The 17,248-nt window shown below is 48.9% G+C and overlaps 1 protein-coding gene across 1 annotated transcript in view; it reads right to left on the bottom strand.

The window, feature by feature from the left end:
- Nucleotides 1-17,248, bottom strand: part of LOC125451991 (uncharacterized) — a 112,922-nt gene that overhangs the window by 35,432 nt on the left and 60,242 nt on the right. The window contains exons 10-11 of the mRNA XM_048529837.2: nt 9,917-10,020; nt 3,105-3,301 (exon numbers count right to left, since the gene is read on the bottom strand). Of these exons, the coding sequence (XP_048385794.2) occupies nt 3,105-3,301; nt 9,917-10,020 (301 nt within the window). The remainder of the gene's footprint in view (nt 1-3,104; nt 3,302-9,916; nt 10,021-17,248) is intronic.

Genomic DNA, 17,248 nt, shown 5'->3' with positions numbered 1-17,248 from the left:
GGAGATAGGGAGGTGATAGGTCAGTCCACGTAGAATGAACAGGTCAAGGGGGCGGGATGAGGATAGTAGGTAGGAGATGGGAGGTGTGGCTGGAGGTGGGAGGAGAGGGTAAGGTGAGCGGAAAAACAGGTTAGGGAGGCGGGGATGGGTTTGGCTGGTTTTGGGATGCAGTGGAGGGAGGGGAAATTTTGAAGCTTGTGAAATCCATATTGATACAGTTGGGCTGCGAGGTTCCAAGAGGAATATAAGTTGCTGTTCCTACAACCTTCGGGTGGCATTGTTGTGGCACTGTAGGAGACCCAGGATGGACACGTCGTGAGAGGAATGGGAGGGGGAGTTGAAATGGTTTGCGACCGGGAGGTGCAGCTGTTTATTGCAAACCTAGCGTAGGTGTTCTGCAAAGCAGTCCCCAAGCCTCCGCTTGGTTTCTATGATGTAGAGGAGGCCACAATGGGTACAGCGGATGCAGTATACCACATTAGCAGATGTGCAGGTGAACTTCTGTTTGATGTTTGGTTTCTTGAGGCCTGGGATGGGAGTGATGGAGGTGGTGTGTGGGCACATATAACACTTCCTGTGGTGGCAGCAGGGAAAAGTGCCAGGTGTGGTGGGACTGGAGGGGAATGCAGAGCGGACAACGGAGTCACAGAGAGAGTGATCCCTCCGGAAGGGTGACAAGGGTGGGGAGGGAAAAATGTCGTTGGTGGTGGGGTTGGATTGCAGATGGCAGAAGTGTTGGAGGATGATGCGTTGGATCCGGAGGTTGGTGGGGCGGTGTGTGAGGACCAGGGGGGGTTCTCTTTTGGTTGTTATTGAGGGAGGGCGTGTGAAGGATGTGTTGCGGGAAATGTGGGAGACATGGTCGCGGGCGTTCTCGACCACTGCAGGGGGGATCTTGTGGTCCTTGAAAAACGAGGTCATCTGTGATGTGGAGTGGAATGCCTCATCCTGGGAGCAGATGCAGCCCTTGTTTGCTTTTTGGAGGGACCACTCTCTCTGTGACTCCCTTGTCCGCTCCACACTCCCCTCCATCCCCAGCGTACTCGGCACTATTCCCTGACACCGCAGGAAGTGCTACACTGCCCCTACATCTCCTCTCTCACCACCAGCCCAGGCCCCAAGACGACTTTCCACATCAAGCAGAGGTTCATTGCACATCTACTAATGCGGTGTACCCGTTGTGGCCTCCTCTACATCGAGGAAACCAAGTGGAGGCTTGGGGACTGCTCTGCAGAACACCTACGCTCAGTTCGCAATAAACAGCTGCACCTCCCGGTCACGAGCCATTTCAAAACCCCCTCCCATTCCTCAGACAACATGTCTGTCTTGGGCCTCCTGCAGTGCCACAACGATGCCACCCGAAGGTTGCAGGAACAGCAACTCATTCTGCTTGGGAGCCCTGCAGCCCAATGGTATCAATGTGGATTTCACAAGCTTCAAATTCTCCCCTCCCCCTACCGCATCCCAAAACCAGCCCAGCTCGTCCCCGCCTCGCTAACCTGTTCTTCCTCTCACCTACCTACTCCTCCCACCTCAAGCCACACCCCCATTTCCTACCTACTAACCTCATCCCGCCCCCTTGACCTGTACATCCTTCCTGGACCGACCTATCTCCTCCCTACCTCCCCACCTACACTCACCTTTACTGGCTCCATCCATGCCCCTTTAACTTGTCTGACTCCTCTCCACCTATCTTCTCCTCTATCCATCACCCCCTCCCTCCCTATTTATTTCAGAACCCTCTTCCATTTCTGATGAAGGGTCTAGGCCCGAAACGTCGGCTTTCCTGCTCCTAAGATGTTGCTTGGCCTGCTGTGTTCATCCAGCTCCACACTTTGTTATCTCGGATTCTCCAGCATCTGCAGTTCCCATTATCTCTCATCACAATATCATGCAAGTTTTACTCAAATCCCCTCTCATCCTTCTAAACTCCACTGAGGACAGACCCAAAGTCCTCAACCACTCTGTATATGACAAGCCCTTGAAACCCACAATCATTCTTGTAAACATCCTCTAGACGCCCTCTAATACCAGCATCATTCCTTATACAGAGGCCAAAACTGCCTGCAATATTCGAAATACTGTCTGATCTGAGCCTTATACAGCTCTGCTTTTATTTTCCAACTCTCTTGAAATGAATGCACTTGCTTTCCTAATCGCCAGCTGAACCTATACGTTAACCTTATGAGAATCCTGAACTAGTACTCCCAGGTCCATTTGCGCTTCAGATTTCCAAAGCCTTTCCCAGTTTAGAAATAGTATACGCCTTTGTTCTTGCTACCAAAATGTGTAACCTCACAATTTGTCATATCGTATTCCATCTGTCACTTCCTTCCATTTATCCAGCACATCCAGGTCCTTCTGCAGCTGCCACACTACATATCTCTCCACCAATTTTTGTGTCACTTGCAAAGCTAGAAACAATGCCCAGAGTTCCTTCACCCCAGATCCTTAAAAGTATGTCATGAATAGTTCTGCTCCCGACATTGAATGCTGTGGTACTCCAGCTGCCATCCTAAAAAGGGTTCCTGCAGCCCTACTCCCTGCCTTCTACCAGTCAGCCAATCCTCTTTCCGTGCTAATATCTTGCCCCTAATACCATGGGGTCTTATTTAGTAGCCCGCTGTCCAGCACCTTGTCAGACCTCTGGAAATTCAAATAAATCACATCCACTGGCTCTCCTTTGTCTAACTTACTCACTACAGAAAGAGTGAAAAAGACCTTTTTCAGTTTCTTTCTGTAAAAAGTTGATGACCGAGTGTGATACCAGCTTTGGTTCTGGTTAGGGAAATGGACTAAGTAGGTAGGGGACAATTTGTGCACATGATTAGAATTCTGGAATGAATTTAAACATTGGATCTACAGGGCATCCATGTTTCTCCCCTTGTTAGGTTCAGCACTCATTAACCAACTCTACAAAAGCCCCACCCATCTCCTGGAAAATGTAGAATATAACTGGTGGCCAGTACACATTCTTTCAAAGCAAGACCACAGCATTATGCCATGTACCTTTTTTTTCCAGCAGATTATTAACAGAAGTAAACTAGAACATCAGCTTTTTGTATACAAAAAGTTAGCTTTTTATGAAGGCAAGAAGTGCCAACCTGGGATATCTCTGAAGCCGTGCCAACTGTTTCAGTTTCTAAGGATCGCTCATCCTTCTTGTTGCAAACCAAATAAATGTCTGGTTGAGAACTGCTGCCAATTTGATATTGGCTGCTGATATATTCCTTAGGTTCTAATTTATCTGCTTCTGGTTTCTGATTGCGTTTGTTACCTACTTTTAAATGTTGCAGAGTACCTGAAAAAAAATTAAATAATTTTAAAAGTGCAGCAAACAATGTTCATCTGTTGCAAGAACAATACTAACCACCTGGGGACGAACGGCATGAGCAGGCATACACATGGACAGAAGTTGACGACCAACAACATCTGTGGATGGGAAGGTTATTGGGAGCAAAACTCCACGTGAAGCTGCAGAAGAAAAAGGTTTGAACTGATGCATGCTTTTTCAACTTTATCATCCCATTGCAAGTTAGCTCTGTTACAGCAACTGTAATCAGACATCAGGAAATGTGCGCTGCATCGGTATCAGCAAAAGGTCTGAGCTCGTGGACCCTTACAAGATTTGACATTCTGCCTGTCTCCTTTTATTTTCATCAATATTGCAAACTTCCAACAATATTCAGTCCCACAAAACAACCTTCTAAGTCCTTGTGTCCGCCAAGATTTCTCTCCTCTCTGCCATTCTTTGATCTTGCAACTATATGACTGCATTCCCTGTACGCTCCTGATTACATAACTACCTTCAGTACCCAACTCAACCTCCGTACCCTTGAGAATATTTTACCTGATGCCCCAAGATCTCGCCCCCACCAAAATCAACAAGCCAGAAATAATCTTCCAAAAAGGGTCCATCTCCAGTGTTCTTACAAATATGGACTTATCTCAGCGCTACCTTGGCAGCCTACCTCAGAATACTGCTCAACATGATTCTGAATTTCCAACATAGTATCATCCCATAATGCTTTTAAGTTCAATTCCTTGGCATTTAGATTCCAATTAATATACAGCATTACCCTCACAAACCCAAACAAATCACCATGAAAAACACCGACTTTGGGAATCTTGGCCTTTACTTTTGATGATGTAAATAGAATTCAATGTGAATTCTAGCTTCTAATACTCGATATCGATCAAACCATTGATAGAATGGTACACTGTTCACGGTTCTCAGGGCGAATTCAACAAAAACCACACAGATAAGGCCAGAGGTTAAACTTGCATGGGAATCAGATTGGAGTTGGTTTGATCGTTTTCCATTCACAAAACATCCCATGTCCACTGTTGGGAATTAAAGCCTGGAATATGGGCTGAAATTTCACAGCCCCTGAACAATAGGGGCAACGATGACTCAGCTGGGAAATACATGGTGACATCAAAAAATTCTTGATGGGGGGAAAGGTCTGATTTTCCACGCAATATTTGAATGACGAGGTAGCGATCGCTAGGAAATTGCAAGAGTCCTGTCAGCATACATTGATGTCTCATTATTAGGTAATCTGCCTCACTGATATGCATTTTGCTGTTCGACTTGGCAGAGAGAAACTAGAGAGTGAGAATTCCTGACATAAAAGTCAGAGTGGGTGCCTGACAACACAAATTGCTGCTTCTTCCTCAGAGCCTCCCTCTTGGTCAGCAGACTGAAAGTCTCAAAGTACACTCCATTCGTAGCAAGAGCCTGCATGCCACCATCCATGGAGAATGGAACTGGAAACGCGCCAGCTGTACCACGTCGAACCACATTTCAGAGTAATATTTTGATTATTGATGGTCATCAACACCCAGGGTTCACGGGGGGAGGGGGGGCGGGTTGGAGGCATCAGGAGCCATGCCAGCCACCATATCTGTAGCTGGGCTTAGAGGGTCATGTGGGCAGATGACAATGTAAAACGAAGAATAGGATGGGAATGTGCAGAAGCTCAGAACTGAGGGGTTCACAGGGACAGCAAGGATGAACCAAACAAAGGGCTGGTGGCGGATGTCCCTTTGAGAACCAGCTGAGCCTGCAAACTCACTTTGTCCTGCCTTCCATTCCCATTTGAATCGTAAATGCAGAATGGAAACGAAATAAATGGCTGCAATCCCACCCGGGGTGAACAGGAGTAATTTTCTTTTCCCTCTCTGTCTGAACAGACGGCTCTATGTGGACTCTACCAGTGAACAATGAGAGGTCTCTCACTGCATTAATCAGACACATTGTCAAAGTCGCAGTCATCTATAATCACTGTATTCAATTCATATGTAGGATACAGTGATCCACTGTGTCTTGTGGCACAGCTAGGAGGCCCAGGTTCAAGTCTCAACTGCTCCAGCGGTGTGACATAACATCTCTGAACAGGTTGATTAGAAAATATCTAAATTCTGGTCAGAAGCAATTATCACCTTGTAGTTGATCACTATAGATTGATCATGGTCATCTCTGTGAAGCAGAAGTAATTACAAATGCCCTTAAAATGATCACATAACTCACAAAGACAATCACAAGGTCACGGGGCTAATTTCTTGTGTACCCCATTGTTTGGAGCTGTTATTTTTGTGCTTGATGTGAATACTGATCACTTATATTTCTAAAAACTGTTCTGTTTTGAAAATCCCCCAAAAGGGCTTGTTGGAACCACACCAATAGCTACAACAAGGGTTTTGTCTCTGTGGCAGTGGTACTATGAAATCAGAAAGAAATGGAGAAGAAACAAAAGTATTAACAGGCCAGGACCAGCATCAATTTCCAGCAGGTGTGGGACAACCTTCATTCATATGAAGAAATCACAGCTGAAGGTCCCCTCAGGATTCAAAGGAGCCACAGGAGGCCAAAAGTCTACTATTCTTGATGTAATAGCCTATAGATGAAAGAGGGGCATTGTCTCTAGACTAACGATGTTCCACCATCACAGTACTGTGTCATCTACTAGAGCTGGAATTGAAACTTGAAGGAATGACTGACAATCCTATCCCAGTAGCTGTCCAGATGACAGCTGTGCTTTCTTTAGTGCAACTGTCTGTTTCAATGGTCCTGTGCATATCCAGCCACATCAGGGGTTATCGTCACTGTAACTGCAGCACAATGAAGGCACTAAAAAACAGAGGGTGCACCAGGAAGCTCATGACCAGCTGCAACCTCTGGCATATGCCGTACAGCTGCACATGAAGTCCCAGCTGAAAGTGCCCCCAGGATGGAAAGAAGATACATGAGGCCCAGAATCCATCATTATCTGTGCCTTTGTCTCCAGATGGCTGAGGTACAGTGTCAGCGCAGACACGGTATGTCTTTGGGGGTCACTATCACAGAACCATACCAACTGCTCGGGTGGGACTAGCATCTTGAAGCCATCACAGTGACAGCTGCATGATTATTTTTATGCAACTGGCTGCTTTGCAGGAACCACTAGGTCCCTTTGTAGGATCTCTAAACCCATAAATATATCAAGGCTGTTACTGATGCAAGTTTGTGACCAGTCTCACCACTTCATCTTCCTAGTTACAAAGTCAATCCTGCAGCCCAGGCAGTGGACTTTGCCAAGAGAGCTGACTTCTCCCAGGTGCAGGGCATGGTACAAATTTACATATCAGATTTGAAGGGTCATATCATCATTTGGCTGACTTCATGAACAGAAAATTATTCCAGTCCATCAACGTACAAGTCATCTGTACTACATCCTAGAAATCTACACCATGTATCATTACTTTTACAATGGTGCCTGTAACCTTGAGAGCTCTCATGCCCTACTTCATTTAAAGGGCTGAATGCCCTACAAAGGAAGCTTAATAGGTTACAAGGGCTAACATCTATTACTATAGCTGGCAACTCCATTACACAACCTCCTCACCAAGGCCAAGTAAAGATACAATGCAGTCCATTCTTCCATCAGGGACATCATGGAGTGGACAAAAAGATCCCTGAAGAGGAGGTTCTGTTGCTTGCCTTGTTCGGGGTTAGAATCATGCAAGACATTCCAGATGGAATATGCTACAAATATCACTACATGCTGTGTCGTGCATAACTTAAGCAGGCAAATACCAAGCTAATGCAATTTTTATTTAAGAACAGAGCTAAAGAGAGCCAGATTGGGCTTCAAGTCCTGGTAATTAGAGAAGGGAATGGAGAGCAGGGCCAAGCTAAGGAGTTGTGCTTAACTAACACTCACCCACTCCTTCAGTCATTCCCCAACGCTGCGGAGGCTTGCCTTGTGATAACACCAAGAATCGGTATGGGTGTCTGGGCAGGCAGCAAATTCTTTCAATCCACCAACTGGAGTGCCTTGATTGAATGGCCAATCAGGGGCACTGCAAGGTGAACCAATCAGGTTTATGAAAACCTGCTCAATGCTAACATGTTTAGGGATGGAGGAATGGAACTTGGGAAAGAAAAGTTCCACAGTTGAGATCACCTTTCCCATCTCTCTCACCCTCCAAGGTACCCTGACAACCCACTCCACCTCCTTCAAAACTCTCCACTTGTGGAACGACTCTCAAACTAACCCTCTTACCCAGGTCCTGCCCCACCATTCCTCCATATGATGTTAGTTTCCACGTGTACACTGATGTCACCCAGCTCAACCTTAGCACCACCTCTCGATTCTTCCACTGTTGCTAAACCATCAGACTGCTTATCCAACATTCAGCACCACATGAGCAGATCCCTGCTCAGTTCCCTGACTACACATTCTATCCCACTCCTCTGCAACAGCCTGAGATCAAGACAGACAGTTTGCAACCTTGATGTTGCATGTGATCCAAGATGAGCTTCTGACCTCATATTCATGCCATCGCTAAGTCCACTCATTTCTGTCTCTGTAACATTGCCTGTTTTTGTTCCTGTCTCAGCCCCACTACTGCTGAAACCCTCAAACAGGGTTTTGTTGCATCTATGCTCAACTATTTCAACTTTTAGCTAACATTCCCTCTAAGCTGTGGTCTACTCCAAAGTTCCATGCATGGGAATCAGCGCTGGTTCTGGAAATCACTGCTGCACATCGACCTAAGAGGGCTGCGCAGTTACAATGAAAATTAAAGGAAACATTACTCCTGGTTCATCACCTACATTTTGCTCTCTGTAAACTTGAGGTCATTCAAACCTTTGCTGGCCTTCTTTGTCTTTACTCACAGCAAGTCCTGTGCTGACCCACTTAAATTGGCTCCTAGTCAAACAGCATCTTGATCTAAACATTTTGTCCTCATTTTCGAATCCCTCCATGGCCTTGCCACTCCCTAGCTTTACAATTTCCTCCAGCCTCGTAACCCTCCAAAACATCTGTGCTTTTCTAATTCTGGTCCTACAGACTTCTCCAATTTTAATTGCTCCACCATTCAGGAGGAAATTCTTTTCTCAGAGGGTAATGAATCTGTGAAATTCTAATGAAGGAGGGTCATCAGGCATGAAACATTGAGTCTCCTTTCTCTCCACTGATGCTGGCAGATCTGCTGACTTTCTCCAGCAATTTCATTTTTTGTTTGAAATTCTTTACCTCAGAGGGCTTTTGAAGGTAGGTCATTAAGTGTATTCTGTGATTGATTGAAAATCAGTCTATTAGTCTAGGTTTATATGAAAATAGAAGGAAAGTGGAATTGTACATTATCAGATCAGCCATGATCTCACTGAATGGCAGAAATGACTAAATGGATTGAATGAGATAGCAAGAACTGCAGATGTTGGAGTCAACAAGGTGTGAAGCTGCAGGAACACAGCGGGCCAGGCAGCATCAAAGGAACAGGGCTGAATTACTCTACTTTTGCTCCTACATCTTATTGGTGTTCAAGCCTTTAATTACTTAGGATCTAAACTCTGGAATATCCTCATTAAATCTCTCTATCTTGCTTTCCTCTTCAAACCTAATTCTCTGAGCCCAGTGTTTTGGACATCTCTCAATATTTCCTCCTGTGGCTCGGTGTCATAATTCGTTTTATAATGATCTTGTTGCAGCTCTATAAAACTTTGGTTAGACCGCACTTGGAATACTGCGTCCAGTTCTGGTCGTCCTATTATAGGAAAGATGTGGATGCATTGGAGAGGGTTCAGAGGAGGTTTACCAGGATGCTGCCTGGACTGGAGGGCTTATCTCATGAAGAGAGGTTGACTGAGCTCGGACTTTTTTCATTGGAGAAAAGGAGGAGGGAGAGGGAACCTAATTGAGGTAAACAAGATAATGAGAGGCATGGATAGAGTTGATAGCCAGAGACTATTTCCCAGGGCAGAAGTGGCTAACACGAGGGGTCATAGTTTTAAGCTGGTTGGAGGAAAGTATAGAGGGGATGTCAGATGCGGGTTCTTTACACAGAGTTGTGAGAGCATGGAATGCGTTGTCAGCAGCAGTTGTGGAAGCAAGGTCATTGGGGACATTTAAGAGACTGCTGGACATGCATATGGTCACGGAAGTTTGAGGGTTCATACATGAAAATCAATGGTCGGCACAACATTGTGGGCTGAAGGGCCTGTTCTGTGCTGTACTGTTCTATGTTCTATAATATTCCTGTGAAGTACCTTAGAACACTTCTTGAGCTTAAAGATGCCCTACAGATGTAAAGTTGCTGTGAAAAGCATGTTACTTTTTCAACAATACACTAATGAAACTGCGTATCTGTGACAATGGCATTGTTTTACTTCTAGTGATTGATGGTCAATTGGAAGTTGATAGATGCACCCGCAGGGAAGTATACCATTGATCCTAAATGATCTGAAAGCAGAAATATGGAAAGAGCCCCAGGATATTTTATGCAGCATGAATCACATTCAAACTGATGCTGTGTGTGTGACAGGGCTGGAGAAAGTAATTCCTGTCCATATAGTTGAACCCAGAATTTAGGAACTATTCTTATATTAATGCAAAGCACGTAAAATAAATTTTTTAAAAAGGCTTACCTTTTACATAGCAAGACTCAGGGACATCATGGCTGTCCTGTTCAGTTTTAGAATGACAAGCCCTTCCACTTGCGTTACTGCTGCCACTTGTGGAATCTGGAGAACTGTTTTTGGTAGAGGGGAATATTTTAATAATGACAGCAAGGTTTGGAACCAATCTTAGACCTAGAGAGGAACAGGAGTGGATGACTCAGTCCTTTGAGCCTGTTTCACAATTCAATTAGATCATGCACGATCAGTATCTTAAGTCTTCTGGATGTGAGATTGCTCGCTGAGCTGGAAGGTTAGTTTTCAGACGTTTCGTCACCATTCTAGGTAACATCATCAGTGAGCCTCCGACAAAGTGCTGGTGTTATGTCCCGCTTTCGATTTATCTGGTTAGGTTTCCTTGGGTTGGTGATGTCATTTCCTGTTCTTTTCCTCAGAGGATGGTAGATTGACTTGGACCAATGTGTTTGTTGATGGAGTTCCAGTTGGAATGCCATGCTTCTAGGAATTCTCGTGCGTGTCTCTGTTTGGCTTGTCCTAGGATGGATGTGTTGTCTCAGTCAAAGTGGTGTCCTTCCTCATCTGTATGTAAGGATACGAGTGATAGTGGGTCATGTCGTTTATTGGCTAGTTGATGTTCATGTATCCTGGTGGCTAGCTTTCTGCCAGTTTGTCCAATGTAGTGTTTGTCACAGTTCTTGCAAGGTATTTTGTAGACTACGTTCGTTTTGTTTGTTGTCTGTACCTATACAGACAACAAACAAAACGAACGTCGTCTACAAAATACCTTGCAAGAACTGTGACAAACACTACATTGGACAAACTGGCAGAAAGCTAGCCACCAGGATACATGAACATCAACTAGCCACTAAACGACATGACCCACTATCACTCGTATCCTTACATACAGATGAGGAAGGACACCACTTTGACTGAGACAACACATCCATCCTAGGACAAGCCAAACAGAGACACGCACGAGAATTCCTAGAAGCATGGCATTCCAACTGGAACTCCATCAATAAACACATTGGTCCAAGTCAATCTACCATCCTCTGAGGAAAAGAACAGGAAATGACATCACCAATGCAGGAAATGACATCACCAAACCCGAGGAAACCTAACCAGATAAATAGAAAGCGAGAGATAACACCAGCGCTTCATCGGAGGCTCACTGTTGATGTTACCTAGAATGGTGACAAAACATCTGGGAACAAACCTTCAAGCTCAGTGAACCAGCTTACATCTGGAACAAAATAAAGACCCACTCTCTTGTGGACCGAGAGGAGGAGAGTGCTGTCTTGGAGGTGAAAGGAGGACGTCGGGTCGGCTGTGCACCCTTGCAACCGGTGGATCTTAATGCTGGCTTCGGCCTAACGCTGGTTCAGGGGAGCAGCCAACCTGTAATGATGGCTGCGGCGAGTGCTCGTGCCCCAGGTCAGGGGGTCCAGAACACCATCTGTGTTTCCGTAAAGAAGGTGGATGAAGATGCACCTGTGGACCGCACCTTCTTCGTGAAGAGGATCCTGTTGGACTGTTGTGGGTTCGCTGCTGCGGACATTTACTGCCTGCAGGATTTCCCTGGAGGAGGTTTTTACAATGTGACCTTCAGGGGTGCCAAGCTTTGCGAGCGCTTCCTGGAGGTTTTCAAGGAGAAAGGAGGTGAGGGCCCCCTCTCTGTATTGACCGCTGTCCCGCTGTTCGTGATGCCAGCGCAGAGGAGCCGTATGGTGACTGTACACACGTACAACCCGCATGTGCCAGCAGTTGATGTCCTGACCTTCCTTGGAAGGTACGTGAAGGTGGAGGGAGACCTAACTGACATCATAGACCCCTTTGGCATCTGGACCAGTAAGAGGCAGGTCAAGGTGACGCTGAGGATGGGCGCGGACGGGAATGTCGTACACCCACCGTCCAGCTTTGCGATCGGCAGGAGCAAGGGCTACCTGACCTATGCAGGGCAACCTAAAGTCTGCCATGCCTGTGGTAGGTCAGGTCACGTGGCGGCCGACTGCAAAGCCACCATCTGCAGGGAGGAGGGACACCTTGCAAAGGATTGCCCACAAGAGAAACGCTGCAACCTTTGCGGGTAAGCGGGCCACCTCTATAGGGCATGCCCGCAGCGGGGGACCACCTACGCCCAGGTCGCCGGCAGGGGCAATGCGGGGCCAGCCCCCCCGGAGGAGAGGAAGGCACCAGGGCCCAGCAAGGACCCCACTAATGTGCAGGAGGGCCAGGTCGTGCAGGAGGGCCCAGCCCCGCAGGATGGGCCCGAGGCCAGCAAAGCGCCCCTGCAGGCTCCGCTCCCACCCACCCCCCCCCCCCCCCCCCCCCCCCAACCCCCACAAACAACCCGGAGTCGATGGAGCGGCAACACGCGACCCAGGGGAGTGGACGACGGTCTGGAAAGCGAGGAGGAAGGTGCGTCGCTACAGGGGGGCTATAAGAGCTCCTCTGATGAGGGGGATTCAGAGAGGGCCCGCCCAAAGCAGAAGTTAAAGATCTCGAGGGAGAAGGAAAGCAGCACCCCGCTTCCAGGTGACGGGAGGTGTCCTGAGGCTCCCTCCGACACCCAGTCAAGTGCCGCTGGGGCACTGGAGGGCCCCCCGGAACTTCCAGGCAGGAAGGAGGAAACAGCGCGTCCCCAGCCTGACCCAGAGCCGGACTCTCCTGCCTCCGCACCCCTGACGGGGGGATGCCACCCAGAAGGCAGCACGGACGGTTTCCTGAGCCCGGAGAGCGTCCAGCAAGTAGCCCGAGCAATGGGCATGAAGGGACAGATAGAGGGGCTGGACCTTGGACTTGGGGAGGGTACTGCGGTCACTGCCCACAATAGGGGTACGAGTTGCGAGCATTAATGTGCGCAGCATCAAGTCAACCGCAAGATGTGTGTCCACGTTGGCCTACCTGACCACCGTCAGGGCGGACCTCCTGTTTCTGCAGGAGTGCGGGATACCGCACCTCAGCAGGTACAGGAAATGGTCCGGCGCCTGGACCTGTGGGCCTTCGATCTGGTCAGGGGGTAACGACTGTCGCTCCTCAGGCCTGGCTATTCTGCTGCAGGGGCGCAACTTCACCATCTCTCAAGTTCAGGAGGTGGTGGGGGTGCGCCTCCTAGTGGCTGACGTCACCTACAGGAACACTCCCCTGAGGCTGATCAACATGTACGCCCCAGTGGTACGGAGTGAGCGGTTGGCCGTCCTGCAGCGGCTTCCACCCCTGCTGGCTACGTCCAGGCCAGTCATCCTAGGCAGAGACTTCAACTGCATCATCAATGCAGATGGAAGATCCGGCGTGGGGACAGCAGGGGGCGGGGGGGGGAAGAGTCAACTGGACGTCACGTCCAGATTCCGTATGGGCATGGTGAAGGACGTCAAGCTGCTCGATGTCTTCAGCGCCCCTGCAGACTGAGTGCAGCGGAGGTACACCTGGTCACGGCCAGACGTGTCTATCCACTCAAGGATAGACTTCCTGTTTGTGTCACGGGCGTTCTCGGTCAGGGCCACCGGCATCGAGCCGGTGTTCTTCTCTGACCACTGCCTCCTGCTGGCCGACTGTCACTTACAGGATGACCAGCCGGCCGGCAGGGGGATGTGGAAGCTCAACATGACTCTGTTGACCCCAGAGAACGTCGAGGAGCTTAAGAGGGAGTACGCCGGTTGGAGAACCGTGAAACCCCTCTGAGTCTCTGGGCAACTGGTGGGAGACAGTGAAGGAGAACATCAAGAGGTTCTTTGTCCTCAAGGGCGTTCAGAAGGCGAGAGAGAGGTGGGGGAAGCTGTCGCGACTCCAGAAAAGGGTGCAGAACCTGCTCCTTCTGCAGTTGATGGGGGTCGATGTCACAGAGGACCTCCGTGAGGTGAGGGGCCAGCAAGCCTCGCTCTTCGCCGCAGAGACCTCCAGGATAATCTTCCGGTCCAGGGTCCGCTCTGTGGAGCAGGACGAGACGTGCTCGCGTTTCTTCTTTCAGAACGTGCACAAAGAGAGCTCTGTGCTTAGCCAGCTGAAGGAGGACAACGGCTCAGTGATGTCGTCTCGGCCCGACATTTTGAGGATCAGCAGATCCTTCTATGCCGGACTGTACGACATGAAGCCCACGGACAGCACGGCCTCCAAGTCGTTCCTGTCGTCTATCACAGAGGTCTTAGACGACGGCACGAGGGAGTGGCTGGACCGGCCGATATCCCTGGATGAGCTGACCAGAGCCCTCAAGTCCTTGGAGAGGAATAGGACTCCCGGGAGCGACGGCTTACCGGTTGAGCTGTATTCCGCTCTGTGGGACCTGGTCGGCCAGGACCTGCTGGAGTTGTACGATAGTGCGCTTCGGGCAGGGGAAATGTGCAAGTCCATGAGGAAGGACATCATCACCCTCATTTAAGAGGAAGGGGGAAGAGGGATGAAATTAAGAATTGGCGTCCCATTTCACTATTGAACGTGGACTACAAAATCCTGGCCAAGGTCATAGCCAATGGGGTCAGGTCTGTCCTAGAGTCGGTGATTCACCCTGACCAAACCTGTGCTGTGCTGGGCAGGAAGATCGCTGAGAACCTCGCGCTCAATCAGGGATACGATCGCCTATGTACAGTACAGGCGGGTGGACACCTGCCTCATCAGCCTGGACAAGGAGAAGGCCTTCGACAGGGTCTCGCATGCTTACATGAGGGACGTCCTCTCCAAATTGGGGTTCGGGGTGGGCATCCGCAGTTGGATCCGGCTGCTCTACACCAACATCGTTAGTGCAGTCTCGCTCAACGGGTGGGAATCAGACAGTTTTCCCGTCAGATCTGGAGTCAGGCAGGGCTGCCCGCCCTCTCCTGCCTTGTTTGCGTGCTGTGTGGAGCCCTTCACCGCATCCATCAGGAAGGACGTGAGCCTGAAGAACGTGACTATCCCAGGCAGCGGAGGCCTTCAGGTCAAGACCTCCCTGTACACGGACGATGTCGCCGTCTTCTGCCCCGATCGTCGGTCGGTGAGTAGACTGTTGGACATCTGCAGCCAGTTTGAACTGGCCTCGGGTGCCAAAGTCAATAGGGGTAAGAGCGAGGTCATGTTCTTCGGGAACTGGGACGACTGCTCCTTCATCCCCTTCACCGTCAGGACAGACTACCTGAAGGTGCTGGGTGTTTGGTTTGGTGGAGCTGGGGCGTGCACTAAGACTTGGGTGGAGTGTATCACCAAATTGAAGCAGAAGCTGGGCAGGTGGACGCTCCGGTCCCCCTCCATCGCGGTAAGAACCTGGTTGTCAGGTGCGAGGGGCTTTCGGTACTGTTGTATGTGGCGCAGGCCCGGCCTATTCCCTGGACCTGCACCGCTGCGGTCACCCGGGCCGTCTTCCACTTCATTTGGGGGTCGAGGATGGACCGGGTCCGCAGGGACACCATGTACAAAGACCTGGAAAATGGGGGAAAGGGCGTACCGAACGCCACCCTCGCCCTGACGGCTACCTTTGTGTGCGGCTGCATCAAGCTGTGCAAAGATCCTCAGTACACAAACACCAAGTGTCACTACTTACTGAGGTTCTACCTGTCCCCAGTGTTGCGAAGGATGGGCCTGGCCTTGGTGCCGCGGAACGCTCCGAGTAGTTGGACCATCCCGTACCACCTGTCCTTCGTGGAGAAATTTTTGAAAGGAAACACCTTTGACCACAAGGCCGTCAGGCAGTGGTCAGCACGTAGTATCCTCGAGACCCTTTGGGAAAAGGAGAGGGTGGATCCCGTCATGTGGTTCCCCATGCAGACTGCCAAAGTTGTTTGGCAGAATGCCTCATCGCCAGAACTTTCAAACAAGCACAAGGACATTGCTTGGCTGGCGGTGAGAGGGGCTCTGCCAGTGAGATCATTTATGCATGCCCGGAATCTCTGCGCCACCGCACGCTGCCCTCGAGGCGGCTGCGGGGGGCACGAGACTGTCGGTCACCTCCTTCTGGAGTGTGCCTATGCGCAGGAGGTCTGGAGGGGGATGCGGTGGTATTTGTCGAGGTTCGTCCCGAGCAACTCCGTGACGCGGGACTCCGTGCTCTATGGGCTGTTTTCCGGGACGCACACCGAGAACAACATCAACTGCACCTGGAGGACCATCAATGCGGTGAAAGACGCTCTTTGGTCTGCCCGCAACTTGCTGGTCTACCAGCTGAAAGAACTGACCCCAACAGAGTGTTGCAGACTGGCGCACTCCAAGGCCCAGGACTACGTGCTGTGGGACGCGCTAAAGCTTGGGGCAGCCGCCGCCAAGGCACGGTAGGGAAAGACCACGGTATGAAACCCCTCGTCCAGAATAGCAAAAAGGGCCCTATCTGGTAACTGGGCCCAGCTGGCGCCTTCCCCAACTGGTCAGGGGGCCAACTGGGACTGTGCGGGGTGACGACTGCCGGGGTGTTTTCTTTGCTTTGTTTTTTGTTCTTTAGTTGGTGTACGTATCCCCTGGGTAACCCAAGGCAGCTTGCATGACTGGGTAGGTGTATCAATGTTTTATTTTTTGTACATCTTGTGAATAAAGTATATTTTTTCAAATTTAAAAAAAGAGTGACGAAATGACTGAAAACTAACCTTCCAGCTCAGCGAGCAATCTCACATACAGAACCTTAACCTGAGCTACAAATCTTCTCAAAACTCACTGTCTTAAGTCTTATTTATCCACCATAGTTCCACAATTATGCCTTAATACACACATTTACGACTACAATGAACCACATCTCTTTAATACGCGAGATCAACCACGCATCCATGAGGCTTGCGTTTGGCCTGATTTCTACCCAGTCACATTACCAGAAATTAAGTTGAAATTAAATAACCAGCGAATTAGAGTGAGATTCCTGCTGGGGAAGAAATGAAACAAAATTTAAAATAAGCTTCCCGCTATTACTTAAAATTTGGTTGGTACACAGGATTAGTACTGGACCAAATTTTAGGCATATTTCCACAAAATGCCCAGTACAGAAACAGGCCATTCAGCCCAGATGATCCATGCTAGTATTCATGCTCACTCTTCGGGTCTTGCTACCTCCCAGTTTATGAATTCTCCCAGACATTCTAAGGTCAGAAGATGACCATGGATATTTTGCTGATATTCTTCCTTACTGAATGCTCTTTCACCTCACGAAAGTGAGACAATGAGCAAAATATTGAGAGTCCATGAAAGTCATCAATCAAACCCATAGTATCTCTTGAGCAAATGTATTCAGAATTATTGTTACAGCGATGGGAATATTTTAATACGTAAACTGAGGAAGGCTAATGGCCAATCCTACAATCTATGAGGAGGTTTTAAGAATAACTACTACAAAGGTGAAGTCCAGCTAAAATGCAAATGGAAAACTCATACAACTTGTTGGTTTTCTAGATTAAA

This window comes from Stegostoma tigrinum, chromosome 5, assembly GCF_030684315.1.
Source record: "Stegostoma tigrinum isolate sSteTig4 chromosome 5, sSteTig4.hap1, whole genome shotgun sequence".
NCBI classification, from domain to species: domain Eukaryota; kingdom Metazoa; phylum Chordata; class Chondrichthyes; order Orectolobiformes; family Stegostomatidae; genus Stegostoma; species Stegostoma tigrinum.
The sequence above is the reverse complement of the archived record's forward strand: the minus strand, read 5'-3'. Positions and strand labels throughout refer to the sequence as shown.